Genomic DNA, 21,504 nt, shown 5'->3' with positions numbered 1-21,504 from the left:
GCAAGGATGGAGGGAGGTTCAACACTTTGTGAACACATGACTGGATAAAGGATGTTACTTCATGGGCTCAGGGACACTGTTCATTCGCAGATGATTGCATTCTGTTTTTATTGCCATTTTATGCAGCGTCAGAGCTTCTTTGGAACTGAGGTTGAACACTGATTACATACCGCTTTTACATAGAATTAAAGTGTGTAAATAAGATGATGGAAAAGTCAAGAATGGTAGCCAACTAGAGGCAGGAAAGGAGTGGCAAGGTGGGCTAGGGGCTCATGTATTTTTGGAAACATGGACTACATGTTTCATTTAGTCATTGTCAGATAGTAACAATTAGAAGAACTAAAGGGGTACTGGTCTTCATTTCAAAACAAGTAGAGAGAAAAGAAGTTGAAGTTGAGGATGAGGGCATCGGGTGGGTGGAGGAATGTTTACGTCATGCCAGCCAGAGTACTCTTCACTTTCCAGTTATGCAATATCCCACCGTTTTCTTCCGCCCCCATGTCATCAAAACTTGCTCCAATACCACATCCGCATCACTTTGCCTTTCGTCATGACCGTAGCAACACCCAAAAAACACCCAGTCCCTCACTCAGTCTTCAAAAACAAAGCTGAAACTTTTTCCACTTTGCTGTGTAAAACCCTCTCTTGATGTGCCCCCGCCTGCCTTCACCAGCGCGCTCCACTGGGGAATTCACATAAACCAAAGCTAATATTGTTACACCTGCTGCTCAAGAGGGGAAAAATACATACCTAACGCCTCCCAACCTTCTTTCATATGCCTTCCACAACTGCCTCTTGAATAATGTTAAACATTTAAAAAGGGCGTTGCTGTTGTGAGCCTGCCTGTCATGTCCGCTGCAGACTGACTGACCTGCCCTGTCATTCAATTTCCTGTTTCTCAAGACCGGTGGGCTTCTCAAATGTGCAGAGATAATATATCCACTGTCAATTTTACTCAAAGAAATTATTTTGTGGAAGTACATTTCTTTACTTTCTTTGTGAGTGTGAGATAAGAAAATGAACGATCTTATGCCTGTGCAGTATGAAGCTGGAGTAAGTATGTGTTTAAAGTTAGTCTAACTTAGTGTAAAGCAAAGCAAAATAAGTGCTCCGCAAATGCCACCTCAGTGACGCTCATGTGTGTGAAAGGAAGCCATCGTGGACAGCACACATTTCCCGTTTAGGTGGAGCCTCACACATTCTCAGTGTGTGAGGCTAACAGTCAGCACAGTTAACATATACATGATGCACTGGAACAGCACTCAGGAATTATAATGATGAAGACATCCTCTCACATAGCAGGAATGTGATGACACAACATGTCTGTGGGTGATTTAAATAATTATCTACACCATATGGAAAGAGTGGAAAGGAAGGGATGAGAGGGATGAGACATGGGAGGGAAGGAAAACCTAAATAACTGCTATTGTTGTTTAGACTACATGTCCACTCCAGGTTAAGTGTGTGGAGACAGAGCAGCCACAGGAGTGGGGGTGGAGTGTGTGAGGCACTGCGGAGACCTGTTTCTCCATGCATCTGAGAGACAGGGAGAAAGAGGGGTCAGTGGCATGAAGAGTAGGAGTGGGTGTGTCTCCGTGACACACACTGAGAATGTGTGAGGCTCCACCTAAACGGGAAATGTGTGCTGTCCACGATGGCTTCCTTTCACACACATGAGCGTCACTGAGGTGGCATTTGCGGAGTGCATCTGAATTTCTTTACTTCGTGTGAAGTCCTGCACACACACAGACACACACAGACACACACTCTCTTGTCAATGCTAAGTACGCTCAGATGACTGACTGACGACAGCGGATGATCCATGATGATCCAATCTTCTGGTAAATGCCGTCTTTTTTTAACTGCCACCATGGCTGGTATAAAGATCATTTTCCCCCATATTTGGCCAGTGGCCGGCGCTAATTTCCAACCCTGCTAACACAAGTGTTGATGTTCTCCATCCGATGGCGTGTAGGCTGCAGTGGAGGTTTGTTCTCTTTTACGTTTAAAAAACATGTTGACGTTACTTTTTACTACATGGGATTTCACTTGGACTTTAAAATGTTAGAATGTTTTTGGAAAGGAAAAACGATGTTCCATCTAGATGATCATTCAGTCCATGACAGGTTGATTCATGTCTGCTTTGATTGGATAGCCAATGCACTGCTTCTACAAAATGACGGTCGTCTGGCCAAGCCATTGGTCCCTCGAATCTGTTTTACTGATCGTGCTGCCGACATGCTGACACGTTTGACTGGTCATCCAAAAATCTGTACAAACAGACCTCAAGCAGTCACTCAGTTTGGATACAATGCTTGTTACGCTGACACAGAGAGCCGAGGCGAGAAGCTGTGCTACAGAGGAGGAAATAAGAAAAATGGAGAACAACATAGCATAGTGTGTTTCCATGGTAACAGGAGACAGGAATTATTGTTATGAAAGCCTTCCCTGAGGAGGGGAATGAGACTCAATGGAGCCTCTGGAGTGGGAGTGACAGATCTGGGCCAAACGGAGGGATAAACCATGTCCACGTGTCTTCAAGTCCATAATGGGGTCTTCCACTGTGTCTAGAGACGGCATAGTGCAAACTCAGCTTTACACCGTCAGTGGAAGAAAAGACTTTAAATGACCTGTCAGAAACATTGTATGAAAAACTGTCGGCCAGAAAATCCTCAGATGTAAATTGTCTATTGTACCACGGTTGTTGCTTGGAATATTAAATGGAATTATGTATTATGATGGGTCTGTCCCTTAAGCTGTTTCTGGAAGGTCACCCAGCTTGGATCATGGAGGTGGAATAGAATAAACAGACACATTACTATGGTGATGAGCTAGGTGCCTCTCATCAAATATATTTGGGCCATTGTTACCTCTAAAAGACACACCAGCAAGATCTGGTATCTCTGAAGCACACTGTCCACATCTGCTGTCAATTCTCTGCTCTTATAACCAAACACCAAATGTATGACCTTTAAGCAAACAATAACTTATATGCTACTTCATGAAAAGTGCAAGAGCATAAAAACAGCATAATATATAGCAAAAGCCTATATTATACATATATATATATATACACACAATATAGCCTTATTGTCCAAATACCGCCAAATGAGAACGTGTGGCTCCATCCTTAGTTCCCTTGTGCAAACACTTACTCTCCTCTTCCAAATGTGCAACAACTTATCCTAGAGAAAGTATGAAGAGTAAACCTGCTTCCAAGTCTGCCATAAACCCAAATGAAAGCCTCCTGTGTCAATAATGCCCTGGAGAAACCCATGCAAATGAACCTGGAAGCAATCGCCACTGATTTGGACAAACTGAACAAAGACCACATCAGAGGAGCTAATGGATTGCATCAATTAAACTACATACTTCCTGATAGCAAAAGTGCCATTCTGGGTTCTGTTCTTTGGATCTGGGTGTATTTTAATCAGTTTCTTTCCACCAGTGTTTCAAAGCTTGCACGCACAGTTGATATATATAGGCCATGTGTGAAGTCTGGCAGACCTTCAAGAACAATGACACTTTTATTTTGTTTATCAAGGCAATTCCCTCCTAATAGCACAGTATCAGCAAAAGTGAAATTGCTCTCATGTTTAAGTAATTGACAATGGGTCCTGCTCAATCATGTACTTGGGTACGTTTCATTGTGGCAGCCATTTGGTAAATGAAAATGCAATTTGAGTATCTTCAAAAAGAAACCAAAGTGTGAACCATTATCAGATTCAGCTGATGGCAAAGAACACATTGTGTTTACTGTGGAAAGTTCAGCATATGGTCACAATGTGCCAGCATATTTACAAGTGCCTGAACCCATCGACACAGTGCTGCTGAACCACTGCAGACTAAAATGCTTTAAAAAGAGAAAAGCACAGAAGAAGACTAAATGCAACCAACTTGGAGGCACTCTGGGCAGAGAATCTGCTGTCGAATATAATCTAATCCAATGGCTCACTTTAGATTGTGTTAGCATCATTGCTTTTGCATACAGTTTGCAAATGAATGCTCTCCCCTGCCTATAAAGTGAAACTGGTTCTCCAATTATTAAGAAGGGAGACCCTTGTCCTGTCACCCATCTGCAATGAATTGAGTGTTGAGATGAGAGAGGATATAATGTACAGTATATCTAGCCAAATTGGCGCAACTGAACAGGGTCTACTAGGCCAACATCTGGCAAGTACAGTACTGGCAGACATCAGATTAGTGTGTGTTCTGTCTTTCTCTCTGCCCTCTTTTTCTGTCTGCTTTGTCTGTCTGTCTCTTTCCCTGTGTGGGAGCCTCATTCTTTCCTTCTCTGTCTTGTCATTTGGGACAGTTTTAATCCAAATGCTCTGGGCAGTCATTCAGCTGTGCGGTGTCAGGCAATGTGACAACCTTTAATCGCATCCACTCTATATGACTCCCCATCACTGTATTTAGCAGCATGTAAATTGTGTTCTCGAAGCAGCAATGGTAAAATTAGCCTTCCTCATTTGAAACCTCAACTTGTGTTTCCAGGAGAACTGGACTCTTAAAAGCATAAATCCTCTCCTAATGTTCCCTCCAGTGTGACTTTCGAGTCGGACACAAATCAAATATGTGTTGCATAACAAGAGGGAACGGAAATGTTCTCCATCCGCTGAGCCAATGGGAGTGAGTTTCCTCCACAGTGTACGCCCCGGGATGGACCATCTTTCCTTTCTGTTTCCCTCCTTCCTTTCTTTGCATTTGTCAAACTGGCACTCCATTTCCAACTCGCTCTTCCTACTCCTGCCGTAGAACCAGCTCTTCCTGTCCTGAGCTGAGCCAACCCATCATGAAAGTGGTCGAGCCTTGTTTGGACAAGGGGAGAGGCAGTAGGCTACCAACGGCCACTGACTGGCTTATCAAAGAGAGGATACTATGACTTCTCGGAATGTTGCGAGGTTGTGTTAGTCCAGTCTGTGTGTGTGTGTGTGTGTGTGTGTGTGTGGTGTGATGATTTGTAATGGGACGTAAAGCGGTTAACTCCATTCTCAGAATGGTTTTTGACTTTTTCTTGGTTGTGGTAAATGAGTCACAGCCAAGGACTCCAGGACTACAGTTGTTGGGCTCGGCCTGGTGTAACACACCCACAAAGTCACACTCACACAGACACTGTATATATATCATGCAGCAGTCTCTGGGCAAGACAGGAAGGCAGAGCAAAGACAGGCAAGATGGCAGGAAGTCATATGCAGCCTCCAGAGGACTGACAGGAAGCTGTAGCTGCCATTAGTGACCCAAACAAGATTCTGTGTGTGTGAGTGTGCGTGTGTTTGTGTGTGCGTGTCTGTGTGAGTGCGAGTGTGACTAGGATAGTTGGCAGATAGTTATTGTTCTGACTTAAAGTTCGGACTTTAAACAGATCGACAGTGCCCCGCTCTTTGGGTGTTTGTATTCTGTTTTTGCACATGAAGACAGAGAGTGTATTAAAGTGCATTTTGGGTGATCGGATTATAATCAGATAGTGCTTGAGCACATGAAAGTGCAGGTGTAGATGCACCCACGACGCATAGAATAGTTTAGAACGTTCAAAAGTATGGGCTCACTTTACTAAACTGCATGAACATGCAGCTAAATGCAATAACTGTAAAACCGTTGCATGTAAAGGTGGTAACCCCAACGACCTCTTAAAACACTTACAAATACAACACTGGATAAATCTGACGCAGTGGACTGTGTTTGCCCGCTGTAGCACAGCAGCTGCTGCAGCCAGCGTGACGTCCTCAGTGCAGCCTCCCAACTCTGCCGCCAAAATAAAAATGCATCTGTCTCGACCTCGTCAAGTCAAGTCAACACTTGTTATCATGATGGAAATAAGTCTGTAGTCATTAACTCAGGACACATTTAGCATCAGTTTTAATCATTTCTAATTTATGTTTCTAAATAATACCACAGACGTCAGTCTGTAGCTGCAGCTTCGTCAGTGGACAGCAGAGGCCAACACATTCTCCATCATGTGACGAAGGAAAGTGACAGGAAAAACAGCAGAATGTCTCGGTAACCAATAGCTATCATAGCATAAATTGCTAATCTGGGTAGTCTAAATTTGCACTTAATGTAAAATGTCCTGACAACTAGAGATAACTCTGTTTGTATTGCTTATGGTTGTTAATATTTCCATCTGTAGGGCGATGACCACAGCCCTTATAACTTGCTATTTCAGCAAAAAAAAGTCCGAATTCCTGTAAACTGTTGCCTCTTTTCACATCTTTTCACACCCTGTCTTTATTTTCAGCACCAAATTATGCAGAACAATATCAATAAGAGTGTAGATAAGTATTGGCATCGATAAGCAGCTTCAGTATCGATACGATGACTGTGGTTGTTAACAGCTCACTTTTGCCCACTGAATGTTTGTGGCGACTGGTTCAACAAGCGAAGCTGCAGGACAAGATGAGTTCTCATGTTAAAGGTTTGATAAGGAGACTTTAGCAGGGAAGCTACAGTCAAAACAACCATCTCTGTAGATACTGGAACAGTATTCCATTAACTAATCCAAAACTAGTTATGTTTTTTTTTTTTTCTCAAAAGAGGACGCAAGTGATTTGCAGAGAAAACAAATGCAATTTAATTACAGTTGAGCTTTAACCTTTGAGTGCTACGTTCAGTGCTGGAATTCTGCAGGAAAGGCCAGCTGAAGTTCACCCCAAAGACAAAACATCTATGCTTGTGAATGATTCCATCAGATGCAGCCGTCCGACAACCATCTTAAGAATAATCTATTCACAACATGTGGAAGGGCCCGGATCCAGTGAGAAAAAGCCAAATCCTCTTTCTCTCCTGGGTTGAAAAGCTGCAAGTAAAGAGGTTTTCAGAATCAGTGGTTCTGTCTGCTCTGCTTCTTCCTCAGCTGATACATCTGTGTCAGCTTCATCGCATGCTCTGATATTTACCCTAAATAAGCTGTGGGTCACTCAATCCTCTCGATCTCGGGGACTGCTGTGATTTAGCTAAGTGCTCCCATATGACATGGCATATGGGAGCACCAGGCAAGTTTTTATTTCATTCCAACATAATAAGTTTCTGGTCGCTTTCCAAACGCTTTCTCCATGTAAAACACTGATTCATGTATGCATTTTCAGGCTATGTAGGGCATCAAGTGCATCAAATAACAACCTGTAGGTCCTTTGAAACACAGCTGAAAGGGCAGAAGGTCATTCCAGTCTAGGAATACTGATTGAGGCAATCAATTTGCTAACTGCTCCAATCTTAAGTTTTATTTATTTATTTCTAATCAAGCCAATATGTATACTACAGCTACTGAGGTTTAATGGCTTGTGCATTACCAGTGATTATAAAGGGGCCAAGAAAGCGAATTCAGGGTCAATTCAGGTCAATTAGCAGGAGAAATGGGGAAAAGATCACCACTGGGAAAACAGATGCCTTGATAACAGTAAATAATTTCACAAATGGAACTTCACTTAATCTTCTGGATTGATTTTGACATTTGGAGGAGTGATATATCCTGCAGGTGGTGAAGTTCAGCGTTCCCCAAGACTAAGACCTGACAGCGCCAGAAGCAGTCTTGTAGCCAGGCTGCTGAGCACATTGTTGAGAGAGAGACAGAGACAGAGGAAGAAGGAAATCTGAGGTTGAAGGAGGACGACAAAAGTGCTGAGAGACAGACAGGACCCAAACAGAGAAACAGACAGGACCCAAGCAAACAAGAATAGAGAAACAGCAAAGCCTTGTTCTTCCAGCAAAGAAATGAGACCCACAGCAGACTTCTCCAGTCTGACAGCTGCGCCCTGATCCCTCTCCACACCATGAGCACATACCAACACAGCCATGCCAGTCTGGCACCAGTGCAGCTCAACAACCTGTGCCAGGAAGTGTGATCTGCGCATGACACAGGAACTGTCACGCAAGGATGGGCTGCGTGTGGTGAAAAGGATAAATCTTTGTGGAAAAGGGGGGCTTGGCAGTGGGGTTGGAGCGTGGCCTCTTCCAACCATCAGGACGCCCTCCACCAGAGCCAAGTCCTTCCGATCCCTGTCCCTAATCCTGTTTGGTCGGGATAACAAACGAGACGCAAAGGGAGGAAGAGGGAAATAATTGGACTACTCAGCATTAGGACAAGAGGAAATTCCAGAGTTGTAAATTCCACATTGTACCAAAGCATTGTTTTGAGCCAACTTCATATATTTCACTTGTATTTTCACTTCATGGCCAGCGGTTCTGTATGGTGACTCATTTTGAAAATTGGTACTCATGCAGCATCCATAACAGCACATAGCTGCAGGTTCATTAAACCAGCAGATGGCAACAGGTGCACAGATTAACCAGCTACCTTTTCTGTACTTTTTTTCTGTACCTGTCCGTTCCACCACTGAAACAACTGAAGAGTGATGAATCAAAACCTCAAATTTTGAACACATCATGAATCCAGATGCTTTTGCTATGGATGAAATTGCAAGAAATCATTAGACTGGCTTGCTTTTAAGACCGCTCTGAGTTACTCACCACCAGTTCAGAGAAACGTGCATGCAGCTCCTCAGCAGGCGGCATGGGTGCGCTGAACTCCAGCAGCTGCAGGGGCACGCTGTCCTTGAGGTTGATCTCTGGGGGCTCGCTGCTGCCGAAACAGCACAGGAAGCCCAGGCCCGGCCGCGTCCTCTTCCTGGGAGGCATGGTGACCGTGGCGACACAGGTGGCAGTGATGGCGCTGGACCAGGAGGGTGAAGGAAGGGGCCAGGGGCAGGGAGGGGGAGCGGAGAGGAGGATGAGGCTGCTATCTAGGGGGCATGATCTAGAAAAGAGAGAAGAAAGGGAGAAAAGGTTAGAGAGATTTTGACAATGCAAGCTGGCTATGTTTATTTCCCCAGCGTCATTATTTGATATGGCATTCAATATATTTAGACAAGACTGTTTAACGCCATAATGTTTAATGATCTGGTCAATGCTTCCACAGAGAGAAATGATTTCTAGTGCACATGAAATTAAGCAATTTATGATTCCAGCAGCCCCAGTTTGTTTCAAATAAATACAGGAGGACAAATGAGTAGCAGCAGCAGCTACAGCTAAACCACGGAATAGATGGCAACTAAAGAAATCTCAAGCAAAACGTGCTGGGTATGCAGACTGATTAAGAAGCATCCTCTGGAAAGTACTGTGCAGAAGTGCTTTAGCAATGACAACCTACCACCACAGAGGACACCACCATCAACATGGAGGAGGCAGCAAGTCCAAGACTGTTACAAACCATTCATTTAATTCCCTTTATTCCCTTCACTGCGTGCCTGGGTGGAGAGGGAAAAGGGGGCAGCAAGCGCTGCCATCATATGCTCGTCTTGACATCGGCTGCTCTTATGTAACGACAAAGACAACTCTTGTGGGTGGGGTACAATGGTGCCTGTGCAGTGTGTCTGTTTGTGCTGTTTGTGCAGACGTGCACTGAGAGCTGCCCCAGCAGTGCCCTCAATGGAGTGTACACTGTGTGTATACAGTAGTGTGAATGACATCCATTACAACAGGAGGACTGAACAGGCCGAGACACCCTGGAGGATTTCCTCAATGCTACGAAAAGGACGCGGGTGGTCTTGACTGTATGAATAACACACTCTTTACGCCATATTAAGCCCTATCAACCACATACTTTCTTACACAATGTGAGCTTACACCCACAGAGGCTCACACACTAGCCAAAGCTCTTCTTTATGCAACAGTTTTCTGCATTTGTGAATGAATCGACCTCAAGTCTGTTATGCAAATACCACGGACATGCAAATCCAGCAGACTTATTTGACAGGGAAATCGATTTTGGAGCCATTTATGCGAAATACAATAAAAAGAAATGCATCAAGTTGCCATCAAGAACACAGAGCTGCCCAACCAAGACCAGCAAAGGCAGATTTTAAAAAGCAAATCTTTCTATTCCACTCCCAAATGTTATGCTTTTATTGAGATTTTGTACATAACTAAACAAGCATTAAGTAATGGTTAAGAGCTTTGCACCCGTCTGTTTAATATGGCAGTGAAAGTTTATGACATGAGTTCCCACAAGGAGCCACAATCTAATTCATCTTGACTGAGCACATCCCTCCACCGTGACTCTCTCACGCAGTTGTTCAGCCTCGGAGTTCTCACTGCACCATCTAAAAATAGCCGGACGGTAAATTCTTTATGAATGTGCTGGGCCCTCGACGGGCGCTTAAAGGGGAAAAAATGAAAAGAGAAAACACCACATTTCCATTTTGCCCTTTCGTCTTTTGCTCATTTGCTTCTCCGCCTCTTTGAATCTGCCATCCCACCCAAGGCAGCAGAGAGCTGTGCACAGCTCACACCTCTCTCTGGGTCGTCCCACCATCCTGACCACTGTCCACACACTTACATTTAGACAAGGCAACACACAGAGAATCCTGAAATCACCAGCAGGGAACCACTTGCTTTAAAATACCAGAGCAACAAGGATTGAGTTAACTAGTTCCTACATTTAGTGACCACAGTCAGGTGGTCAGAATCAGATACCTGACTGAAAGTGAAATGCTGTGATCATCTCTGCAGTACATCAATGAATACACTAAAGCACATATAAATTCAGCACTTAGTTTATTTATATATCACTTGAAGGACATGAACACATCACTTATTCCTTATGCTTCACATGTGATTGTGAGAGGCTACTGGCAAGAGAGACAGTTGGTGGAAGAGGGTGATTATGAAAATGTAGGGCAGAGAGAGTAAATACTCACGGCCTGATGTGGCCATGTTGGCGCTGTTCCTACAACAACATAATTATGTTGCTCCAGAACCATCACTGCAAATGACCACTCATGTTGTTTTGATGTCAAAGCTTTGTAACTCGTTGAAAGAGACGGGAAAAATACGCACATGGGAGAAGTTAGCCTTTCTAACGCATGGTTATAGTGTGTAAGGGTCTATTTTAACTGAAACCATGATCTAACCGAATAGCTTTGTTGTGTGAATCTTACTAAGTTATTTTGTTGGCTAAACCTCGGCAAACTGTAAGAAAAACCTGGAAATTAAGTCTGAAAATAACAGGCCAATAATATACCAATGTGATCCACACAGGGCATGAACCCCATTCCCCATTGGTCCATTCACCCTCCATGGCCTGCTCCCTGTGCGGACTCTGTCTGATGATGTTGCAGGAACAACAGCGACCCAGTGATATCAGATAAACCATATAAATGCAGTCATTGGTGGAGCACGTTTCCATGCCTCCTGGGTGTGCTTTTCTTTGCAGATTTGTTGCTTTTCCCTCCGTGTGGTATATTTTACAAAAAGCATGACTTTGACCAACATGAAGTGCAAGTAAGCCTCCTCCCATTTGGTGAGATACACAAACTTTTAGCTTTTCGGCAGATACCCCACCCCCCTTGCATCACTATGTTACAGCTAATGTTCTACATACCCGTGTTACTGGAGGGGAATGTAGCAAAGGGAGATTCACAGGAAAATATTAAAAAAAAGGAGGAGAGCAGGAAAAGACATGAGCATCCTGGTAAAACTGTGAGGGTTGACAGGTGTGCCACAGCTAGAAATGAACCGCAGCCTATTTTACATGAAAAGCAACCCAAGCTTTGGCTTTTTGAACATGGAAAGGCCTGTGCAATCATCAGTCGGCTTATGTTCTGACAAATACTGTGTCTGAAATGATTCTGTATAATCACCTTCAAGTATGGGGACTGTTTCATAGCCACTGCATTCGTGTGCTTAATGTCAATTATAGCACGTGTGGCATCTTGTATATCTGTGCCAGTGTGTGAGGTACATTTGATACCGCGCCAGTGTGTGTATTATGATAGCCGAGGTGGCAATCCTTGAACACCCTGTGAGGGCAGGACTAACCTGCCATGGGGCTCCAGGCTCATATTGACCCACTCTTCCTCCCATTCCCTGTGCATCGTATACAGGATGTATCCTGTTGCCTTGACAGTGAGCAGTCTTTGGGTACGAATGGCATCTTCATCTACATTTGGACACAGGGACCCTCTATAAGACAGGGCTGCAAAAAACTGCAAGACCACCTCAAAGGACTGTCTTAAGACAATAGTCACATGCACATATGTAGACTGGAACAGTTCTTCCTGTCCATACTCTCTGTGAAGAGATCCCTGTCTAACACGATTCTATTGAAAGACACTGTAGACAAAACCCATTATACACAATATGTTCCAAAATGCATTTTTAAGTTCAGCTTCAGCTAACTTTAGGCTTCAGCGGTCTGGGAAAATCAAAATAGCTAACCCAGACTGCTGAACAGCCTCATTAGCCTTGGCTGAAAATATGAACCATGCTCAGAAGGCCAGTAAGCAACAACAGCAAAACCTGTTCAAAGTAGATGAGCGAGAGCGTTGTTTTCAGACAGACCTGAAAAATGTGAACCTGGCCTTCAAGGCTCTGAAGAGTTTGAGTTCATACTGTGCTTTAGTGGCATTTCTGACAAAACAAGTTTCCCTTTGCTTGTAACTGTCTTGCTTTTTAGTGATATAATTATGTCCAAGAAGGTTTGTCTTACTGTTATGCAGTCCCACGCCATTCTCTGGATGATTGTTATTGAGAGTATGGTACTTCCTAAAGGCTTTGGATGTGTTAAGTCAGTTGCAAAAGTCCAATTCAGGGAGGTCAATCATGGAGATTTTTTCCATTGACACTTGAAAGGCTCTTCCTCGAACTTTTAACAGCGACAGCTTTTCAGCGTTTTTATTATTGAAAGATACAGTATGAGCTGGTGCCAGATCTTTATGGTGGTGAGTCAGTGGCTGTTTTCCTGAGGCCCCATATGTTTTCAGTTGTTTGCAATGGGACTGCCACGTATTTACACTATGCTACAAACAGCAGCAGCGTGACGGGGCGCCGGGCCTCTATTCTGCGCCAAGCGCTGAACATTTGCCGTTTTTTTTCTGGTCGCCAAGAGCAGAAAATTGTTCAACGTTAGATACAATGCTGCACTCATCACTGTCACTTTATCCAGCACAGACCAACCATCATGCCCTACATGTACAAGTGCTGAACAGGGCAACAATAGAGCAGAAATGAATACTGCCTCTCTCACTGACGATGGACCTGACGACATCCTCGGACAACTACGACTAGAAAAATAATGCTTCCTCTCTCCTGTCATGCCTCAGTCTTCATCCAGAGCAAATACTCCACCCAGTGCAGTCTAGTCAGTATTTGCTGATAAAACAAACTATGTGTGAAATTAGGTACGTGTGTATCATAGTAAAAATTACTGTGCTTTCAAAGTGCTCTCAAGCCCTCCCAGCTGGGCGTTTTCAGAAGAGCGCCTGGCTTTAGTGGACACAGCTCCTTAGTTATTGTTGCTGTGGACAGCTGGCAGAGCCTTATGGAAAAGAGGCCGCTCTACAGGGGTTTAAAAGCCATTCAGCAAAAAACACAACCTAAAACTCCTGTCCACTGTCTGCATGTGTGTGTGTGTGTGTGTGTGTGTGTGTCTTCACTCGCCCACAGAGCCCCACGTGCGGCCAGTCCTCACTCAACACCAGTCCTGCTGGCCGTCTTCCAGCCCATGCCAAGGGAAAGTAGGCCAAGGAATCCAAATACACACAAACAGTATATACACACAGGTATACAGCATGTGCTGTATATACAGGGGAATATAAGGAAGCATGAACACTGAAGCGTCTGCATGTGCAACCTTTGTCATCTCCTGTATTGTAGAGCCACCACACCAACACAATCCAAATTGACCATGTCCAGTGCCATATGTGCCCTGAGAGCCCTTTTATCTCTCAGCTTTTCATATCATCCCTCTCTCCCTCCCTCCTCTGATTTGCTGTCATCTCCCATTATTCCTCTCTTTCAGGGTGAACGGTGTGACAATTCGCTCCATCAGCACCCCTCTGAAAGCAACATCTGTCATTTTTCCTTGTGTTGCATATCCTAGAGCAAAGCCCAGAGTTTGTTCAATGTGCCAGGCCCAAAAGGTTAAAGCCCCCTACAAAAGCCAAGGATGCTAGTTCCTGTCCCACAGCCGTGAAAAACCACTTGGGCAGCTCTGATCACATACCAAAACCGATCCTCTCAAACGCAGGCATCTACAGATCTAAGATCAAAGTTCTCCTAGAGGGGACAGAGGACGGCACAGATTAGCACCTGACTGTTAACGGCCATACAGAGCCATGCTGGAGATTACCTCGGCCCCCTCTAACGTCAAGTATTGCACCCCTGGTGGATCTGGTATTTCACCCCAGAATCTCAGGCTGAAAACAGGAGGATGGAATATTCATCAAAATGGATTAAAAGTAGAAAGAAAAGAATACGACCTCACTGCTGGACAGAAGTAAACACAGAAAATGAAAATGAACTGCTTTACTGAGATGAGCGTCTGAACACATTTCTTCCCAGTCACTCTGGAGCACTGAGACCAGCCCACTTCTGATCAGATGTCTTCGCCTGTCCTCAGAGACTCTTTTCAGGGAAACACTTTTTCCACTAAAAACACTATAATGATTTCATCACTTATTGTGTTAATGTGTGTGTGTAGTATTCTTAACATTGCTGTCTATTAATAACCACAATGTCTGTTGTCTGTCTGTTCAAATTACATATCAATATCTGAACAGCAGTTGCAGACATACAGGTGGTGTATGGTCCTTTGGACACTTAGACCCCAGATCCTTTTTCATTGTAGTTATTTAGAAACAAGGTACAGTTATTCAAGACATGTGGCCCCTAGCATTCAGGGGACAGCATACCCAGACAGAGGTGAGGCCCTGACACCACCCCCTGAAGGCAAGCGAATCCTCCGATTGGTCAGAAGATTCTCAGAATTTCAGAACTCAGAACGTTCAGCAACGTCTCCTCTACATCTGAAGCGACCACACAGACTCAGCAGCTACCAGCTCAGGGTCACCCAGCCAGCACTCTCTTTTCCGGGTGAATTGAGAAATGACAACTGGCTTTTCTAATCAAACACTCAAAAATTTAGCACCACATCTACCAGTTGCTTTCAGTCACGGCCACAATCTTTATTTTCTACAAGCTTTTCCTGCCAAAACCTTCATTTATTCATTCGCTGTGTTGTCCTTGTATGTGTTAGTCTGTGTGATTGTGTCATTGTGAGTCATTGTGTGTGAGTAGTTTAGATGTATGTGTAAAGTCGTTGCCTTTCACCAGTTCATTTAAGCTGATTCTTTTCACTAAAGTTTATTTGTGGCTTTTTAGTAAACCTCCTCCATTCTGCATGCTCTTGTGCAAGATACCCCAAAATAGCTCACTATGGCTGAGCCATTAATGTGTGTAAATGGGTGAATGTGACATGTGTTGTAAAGCTAGTCGGCAGACTAGAAAAGTGTGAGGCAAATGTAGTCCATTTACCATTCAGCATCCCTTCTTTGGACCCTGAAGCAAACATCCTCTCACTGTTGGGGAGACAGTCTTCATGTTCACAAGGTTCACGAGGTTCCGTGTTTTGCAGTTGATCATCTGTCTGTTCTGTATCGAGGAAATCACAGAGCCTGACACACGCTACAACAATTTCATGGCTGGCTCAACGGCTGCATGCAACAACAGTGTGCAGCTTCCCAAACTCTGGTTCAGCGACATCATGCCAGTGCAGAGAACAACAGCAAAACCTGTGCTCACAAACCATTTCTGCCAGTTTGCACAATCGCCAAAATGCAACACAGATGTCGTGAGTGCATGGATGAACTGATGAACTTTCCGTCTTTATGCTTGGCTAGGCTTGTCTCAACTACAGCTCAATTAAACATACAGATACCAGACCGATATCATTCTCCTTACTGTATCTCGCTCACAGAAAAACACAAAACACCCTAAATGTTAAACTATTTCTTTTACTCCTACTTGTTCCAGTAATTCTCTTTGTGTGCCACACTCGCTCTTCTCTCTTCGCCATTCTCTCTCTGGTCTTTTTCATCTCAGTGAGCTGTCACACATCTGATGCTCATAACATGGAAAAACTGCACACACACACACACACACACACAGACAGACTTCCTCACTTTTCCCGGCTCATCACTGGGAAACAGATGTATGTATGGTGGCGTTATAAGTCACAGGAAAAGGAAGCTATCAATGAAAGAGTGAAAGCCTGTGGATCTCTATAGGCTTGTGCTAATTGCAACAAAACAGGAAGAGGTGCACAGTTTTTGTCACTGCTAACTGCTTGTCATGGCAGACGAGAATTTCTGCGCGCACACACACACACACACACACACACACACACACACACACACACACACACACACACCATGGAGAGATGCATTTTGTCTAATTCCATGCTTAAATGCTACCAAACACGCAGCATCGTGTGTGCACGGCCACACACTCACATGTTCACGTGTCTCCGAATTCAGACACGCCCACTCGAGACTCAAGACGCAAGCACATACACAAATGCAGCATTTGCATACTCACACACCAGGAGCCCTGCAGCAGAGAGAGGAGCCTGCTCGCCGCTCTGCGTTTGAAGAGTCTGGAGAGCAGCCGAGCAGAAACGGAGAGATGAAGGAGGCGAGGGAGGGAGGCAGGGATAAAGGGAGATACTACTGCCACTTCTCATTCAGCCCACTAGCTCATCGCCTCATCCCCAGTGCCGGGAAGTAGGTCAGTGGAAGAGGAGGAAGAGGAGTAGGAGCGGGCGGCAGTGAGGATTGTGTGCTTGTGTTTGTGTGTGTGCAGGCGAGAGACAGAAGAAGTGTATATCTATGAAGAGATCAGTCTCTCAAACATCTGTGCCTGCATAATTTCAAGTCTCCCCCCAACATCTGTTACACAGCACGATGCTTTTAGTACGAAATACAAATCAAGCTCCTGTTTTTTCATTCCGTCCTGAGGAGACGTACTTGGACCAAATCAGAAAAGCTGTGTCATTCGCCCATTGTCTCTACTTACTTTTTAACCTGCACATTCCCCCCTCCTTCACTCTCCTCAATCCACTGCAGTGTGCTCCTACATTATAATGCATCTTGCTCACCTTCTCCTCAGTCATATCCTTTTCTTCCCTCTTCCACACCCCAGTGCCTGTACATGCCCCTCACTGTCATTCTAAGAGTGCCTCTGTCATATCTTTTGCAATACATGGATGGATGAAGAAACTCAGGATCCACTAAAAAAAGATATTTTGCAATTATTTTGACAGATATCTCCACTGAAAAAAAAATATGATGACATGATTTTTATGATTTGAAGGCTTGGGCAGCTCTGTAGCACCACAATGTTTCACTTATAAAGGTATGTTGTGACACATTTGACCTTTGTCAAAGCATTGCAGCTCCTGCTGTTTGGATACTGCACTCGGCAGAGGCGAAGAAAGGAAGGCAAGAGTAAAACTGGTTGAAACAAATAATTAGAACAGGCAAAGGCAAAGAAGAAAGAATATTTTAAAGGAGGCACTGAATAAAAGATCAGAGGCGAGCTCGCAGTGCACATTTTTTGCACACATTGTTTCTCTGTCCCACAAATGAGGACCATTCCTCTGTGGCGCTGGGCCGTGGAGGAGGGTACAGTCAGGTTTACGTAGGCAGCTGAGATGACGGAGTAGTGCCACGCAGGCATAGGCAGGAACATGATGCCAAATGCAGGGCAGATTCAGGGACTGGCAGCGTTTTGGCAAACTGTTGGCACGCAGCAAGCAAGAACAGCACACGTCTGACCTAGCCAACACCAGTGTTGGAAGCCAAAAAGCACAAAGAAACTGGAATCCTTCAGATTTTGGTCCAGGTTGATTTGGTGACATCTACCATTACTGTGAGACAGCAAGTGCATTTTAATTATAGTACATATTTCCCAGAGTCCCATTCAGAACAGCACAAGGAGCAACCTGTGGATCTGTTTGCTGAGTACCCCTCAAACCAACTGAGATTAGAGGATTTACTGATTCTTGTTATCATAGTTAGAGATGCACTGCCTGAGTTTGGATATCTGCCGACAGAGCACCGATCCAACACCAGTGTTTAATGAATGAGCCGTATGCCTCACTGTGTGGATGGCACTGGGATCAGCCTTAAATGTGTAAGGCAACATCTGGCTGAACTTTAACATTGCTTTCCTAATGTAGCAAAACAAAATGTGAAAAATAAATACATAGATATTTGCTGAATTGTTATTTATTACCAAAATAAGTAATTGGGAGCAGTGGGTATGACCAGGCATGAAAATGTGTTGGTAATGTTACTGTAGCATGTTTTTCCCTTCTGGCGGGAGTGTTGAAATACTGTTGAAATGATGGCAACATTGTCCCACCCTGGAATACTTAGCCAATATAGCGTTAGCATCCTCGACTACCAGCTCTGCCGCTGCCTTGGTGTTAGTGTTAGACCGCACCCACTAGATTATCAGCAACAGGGATCATATGGGTCAGAATCGCGCTGATATCTGACATCACTATTCCATTGATGCACCCATTGGTAGTTGCCCAACATGGTAATATGGAGTTCATGATCAAATGTTCTTTCCCTTGTGCGTTTAGTCTTTGCTGCACAGAAAAGACTAAACTAGTAACAATACTATTCCACAAGGGCAATTTCAGAATGTAAATCCAATGAATTGCTATTGCTGAAGAAATTCAAGAAAACAGTAAATTATAAGTTTAATTAAGATCTTAAATATCAAATTGGTGCAGACACACACAGCAGATGACAGATCACAATTTATGAGTAACAGCCTAAATGTCTTTTGAACCACAGGACAGGACACTATGCAGGACACTAACATGTCGGGACACCAATGTGAACACACACTAAAAAGTCTTGATGGTGCTGTTGCTGCTTGTCATGGTTATGACATGTAAGTGAATCACTCACACTCATTAGTTTGACTATTCAACCCAGACATTCGACCCACTGGAGCCATGCCACCCTTTGGGTGCTGTTGCCCCACACATGCCCTCTTCACATGGTAAATGGACTGTATGTATGAAGTGCTTTTTCGAGCCTCCCACTCAAAGTGCTTTCCATTACATATCAACATTAACTCATTCACACATGCATTCATACAACGGTGGCAGAGGCTGCCATGCAAGGTGCCAACCTGCTTATCAGGAGTGACACAGCACTTCCAACCAAAGCGGCCCACGAGCATCCTATGGATAGGATTCTGTTCCCATTCAAAGTGTGAGTGCGAATGGGTTTGAAATTTGAGGTTCGGAATCTTGCCCAAAAACATGCAGACTGGAGGGGCGAGGGATTGAACCACCAACCTTCTGAACAGCGGACGACCCACTCTATCTTCTGAGCCACTGCCTTACATGTTCTCCCTGTCTAGTGTTTGCCTGTCTGTCCAATGACTAATGAACCCCCCCCCGGCTCCGAGCGAGATCACCTGGAACACTGAAAATTCACTCTCCCATGGACCCCATTGGATCTGTGGCCCACCCACAGTCGATGCTTCCTCAGGGAAGCCATGTACACATCATACATCTTACCCTGTTAGGATCAGAGGCCACGCTGTAGCACTAATCAGCTACAGCAGTGCAACAGAGGCAAGCATCCTGACACACACACATAAACACATACATTTTAGTTTGTTCTGTCTCACACCAATGAAAGAGATTTTATTCATGCACCACTTGCTCTGTCACAGGGGTTTAGCACCATGGGTGGTCAAGATTTAGGTGAAGAAATGTTGATATGCTCGTGATCTAAAAGAGCTGGTCTAAGATCCATCGATGATGAAATTAATGAAAACCTAATAAATGCACTATACATAAGAAACATGCAGCACTGAGTCCACTACACACATTGTGACTTGCATTCCTGAGGTGTGATGTCACCCATCTCCTCCAGCGCAGGTCTCCCTGGTTAGCAGCGAGTTACAGCCTCAAATGACTAATGACCAGAGCTGACAGTGGGGGAACTGCCATTTTTTCATGGTACATTTGCATGTGATGCATTCATCCACTCATTCTGAAACCACACGGAAGACAAGTGCTTTCATAAGAGAATGCACACCGAGTGGCCTTCTCATGTGGACCTGGACAATAGGCCAGGAGATTTGCTTTGGACAATTCTACGGGGGCCTCACAGGTAGGCTATTGCAGGCTGGGATAGTGATTTCTGCTCATGCAACATTAAAGTTCCTCCCCTTGCTCTGGAGTCCATGTCTGATCTTCAAGGGGACAGTTATTTTTAGCTATGACAGCACTGTTTCTGTCCAAAACATTCTCAGCTTAGTTGACTGGCATGACACAAAATAAATGGACAGGAAGAGAATGATTGAGTAAATGATTGGAATAAGGGATTCTTTTTAATGTACTTTCTGACAGCAATATAATATGAAGCAAAGCTTACATGGGAGAAAAAAGATAAGCAGCTACTGAAACCAAATTCATGGGCACCACTCTTTGGCTCCATCCACAGACACTCTCTAAGGGTTTAAGGCAGCTACTGATAGCTGTCTATGCTCATCTGCCTACGTGCATCTTCCAGGAAAAGAGCCCAGAATCACAAGATCAGAAACCCACCCTTCTCTTTAGCCCCGCACCCCCTGTGCCACTCTTTTTAACTATTCCTCCAACCCTCCTTCATTGCTTTCCTCACATTCTTCCTCCATCACTTCCTTTCTGCCCTGCAATCAGATAGGGGAGACTGCAACGGTAAGACAGCTGAAAAGACGGCTGTCGGACTGGGAGCCATCCCTTCAGACAGTGTCGCCAGGGCACAGTCTGGGGCAAGACGCTCTGAGTCAGAGGCAAAACATGCACCGCGAAACCAAAGAGTCAAATGATACTCCTGACATAACAATGAACTTCAAGCACAGAAAGCGCCTCTCATTTCTAGTCACTGTATATACAGTAACAAACTAACAATAGCAACAGAACAATGTTAAGGAGGTGTGGTGGACTGTTCCATGGGGCTGTCGTACAGTACAGAGCCTGCACTGTGCACAACAGAAGGAAGGAATGAATAAGTCGAAGTACCTCCATTTAAACTGACCACCACCACAATTATTATTAATTACTTTAATAGCCTGTAGTTAATACTGTTGCCTAAATATTTCCAGACTGTCTCCAAGTCAAATGCAATCACACATGGACATGGAGGCATTTTTCATTTTCTTTTGTTTACAAACAGCCAGTGCGAGGACAGCATAACTCCATGTGGTCACCTCAGGTCTGCAGTGCACAGCGGTTACTGATGTCCACCATGAAGCACACAGATCACTCCTTCATCACTGGGGGCTTAACTTCAAACTGGTAAATCTGTTTAAGATGTCTGTGATGTCCGTGTTGTGTTCCTACCAACTGACCATTTTGTTTAAATAACAATGAGAAGCCAGATCTCCACCGCCTATATGTGGCAGTCTTTCTATATTACACTATAAACCTTTAAACTGAACTCTTTCACAGCCAATATTTGAGAACACTCAGAGGTCTTATTGACTTCTAGCCTCAGTCAAAACAAACATATAAGCACTGTTGGTTTTAACGGGGCCATGAGGCACAGTAACCCATCTCACCCATAAAGAGGAAATGCCTCAACTAAACCACTGGAAAAATAGGAGGGGGCAGATGTTTCCAATCCTCCAGGGCTGTCATTAATACCCATTTCA

General features: G+C 44.3%; 1 protein-coding gene across 2 annotated transcripts in view; it reads right to left on the bottom strand.

Moving 5' to 3' along the window:
* Positions 1 to 21,504, bottom strand: part of daam2 (dishevelled associated activator of morphogenesis 2) — a 97,099-nt gene that overhangs the window by 49,655 nt on the left and 25,940 nt on the right. For both annotated transcript variants that reach the window (XM_041953146.1, XM_041953147.1), the window contains exon 2: positions 8,467 to 8,752. In XM_041953146.1, coding sequence (XP_041809080.1) covers positions 8,467 to 8,634 — 168 coding nt within the window. In that variant the 5' untranslated portion in view covers positions 8,635 to 8,752. The remainder of the gene's footprint in view (positions 1 to 8,466; positions 8,753 to 21,504) is intronic.

Source organism: Chelmon rostratus, chromosome 15 (assembly GCF_017976325.1).
Source record: "Chelmon rostratus isolate fCheRos1 chromosome 15, fCheRos1.pri, whole genome shotgun sequence".
NCBI classification, from domain to species: Eukaryota; Metazoa; Chordata; class Actinopteri; order Chaetodontiformes; family Chaetodontidae; genus Chelmon; species Chelmon rostratus.
This window is presented reverse-complemented; position numbering and strand designations above follow the sequence as displayed.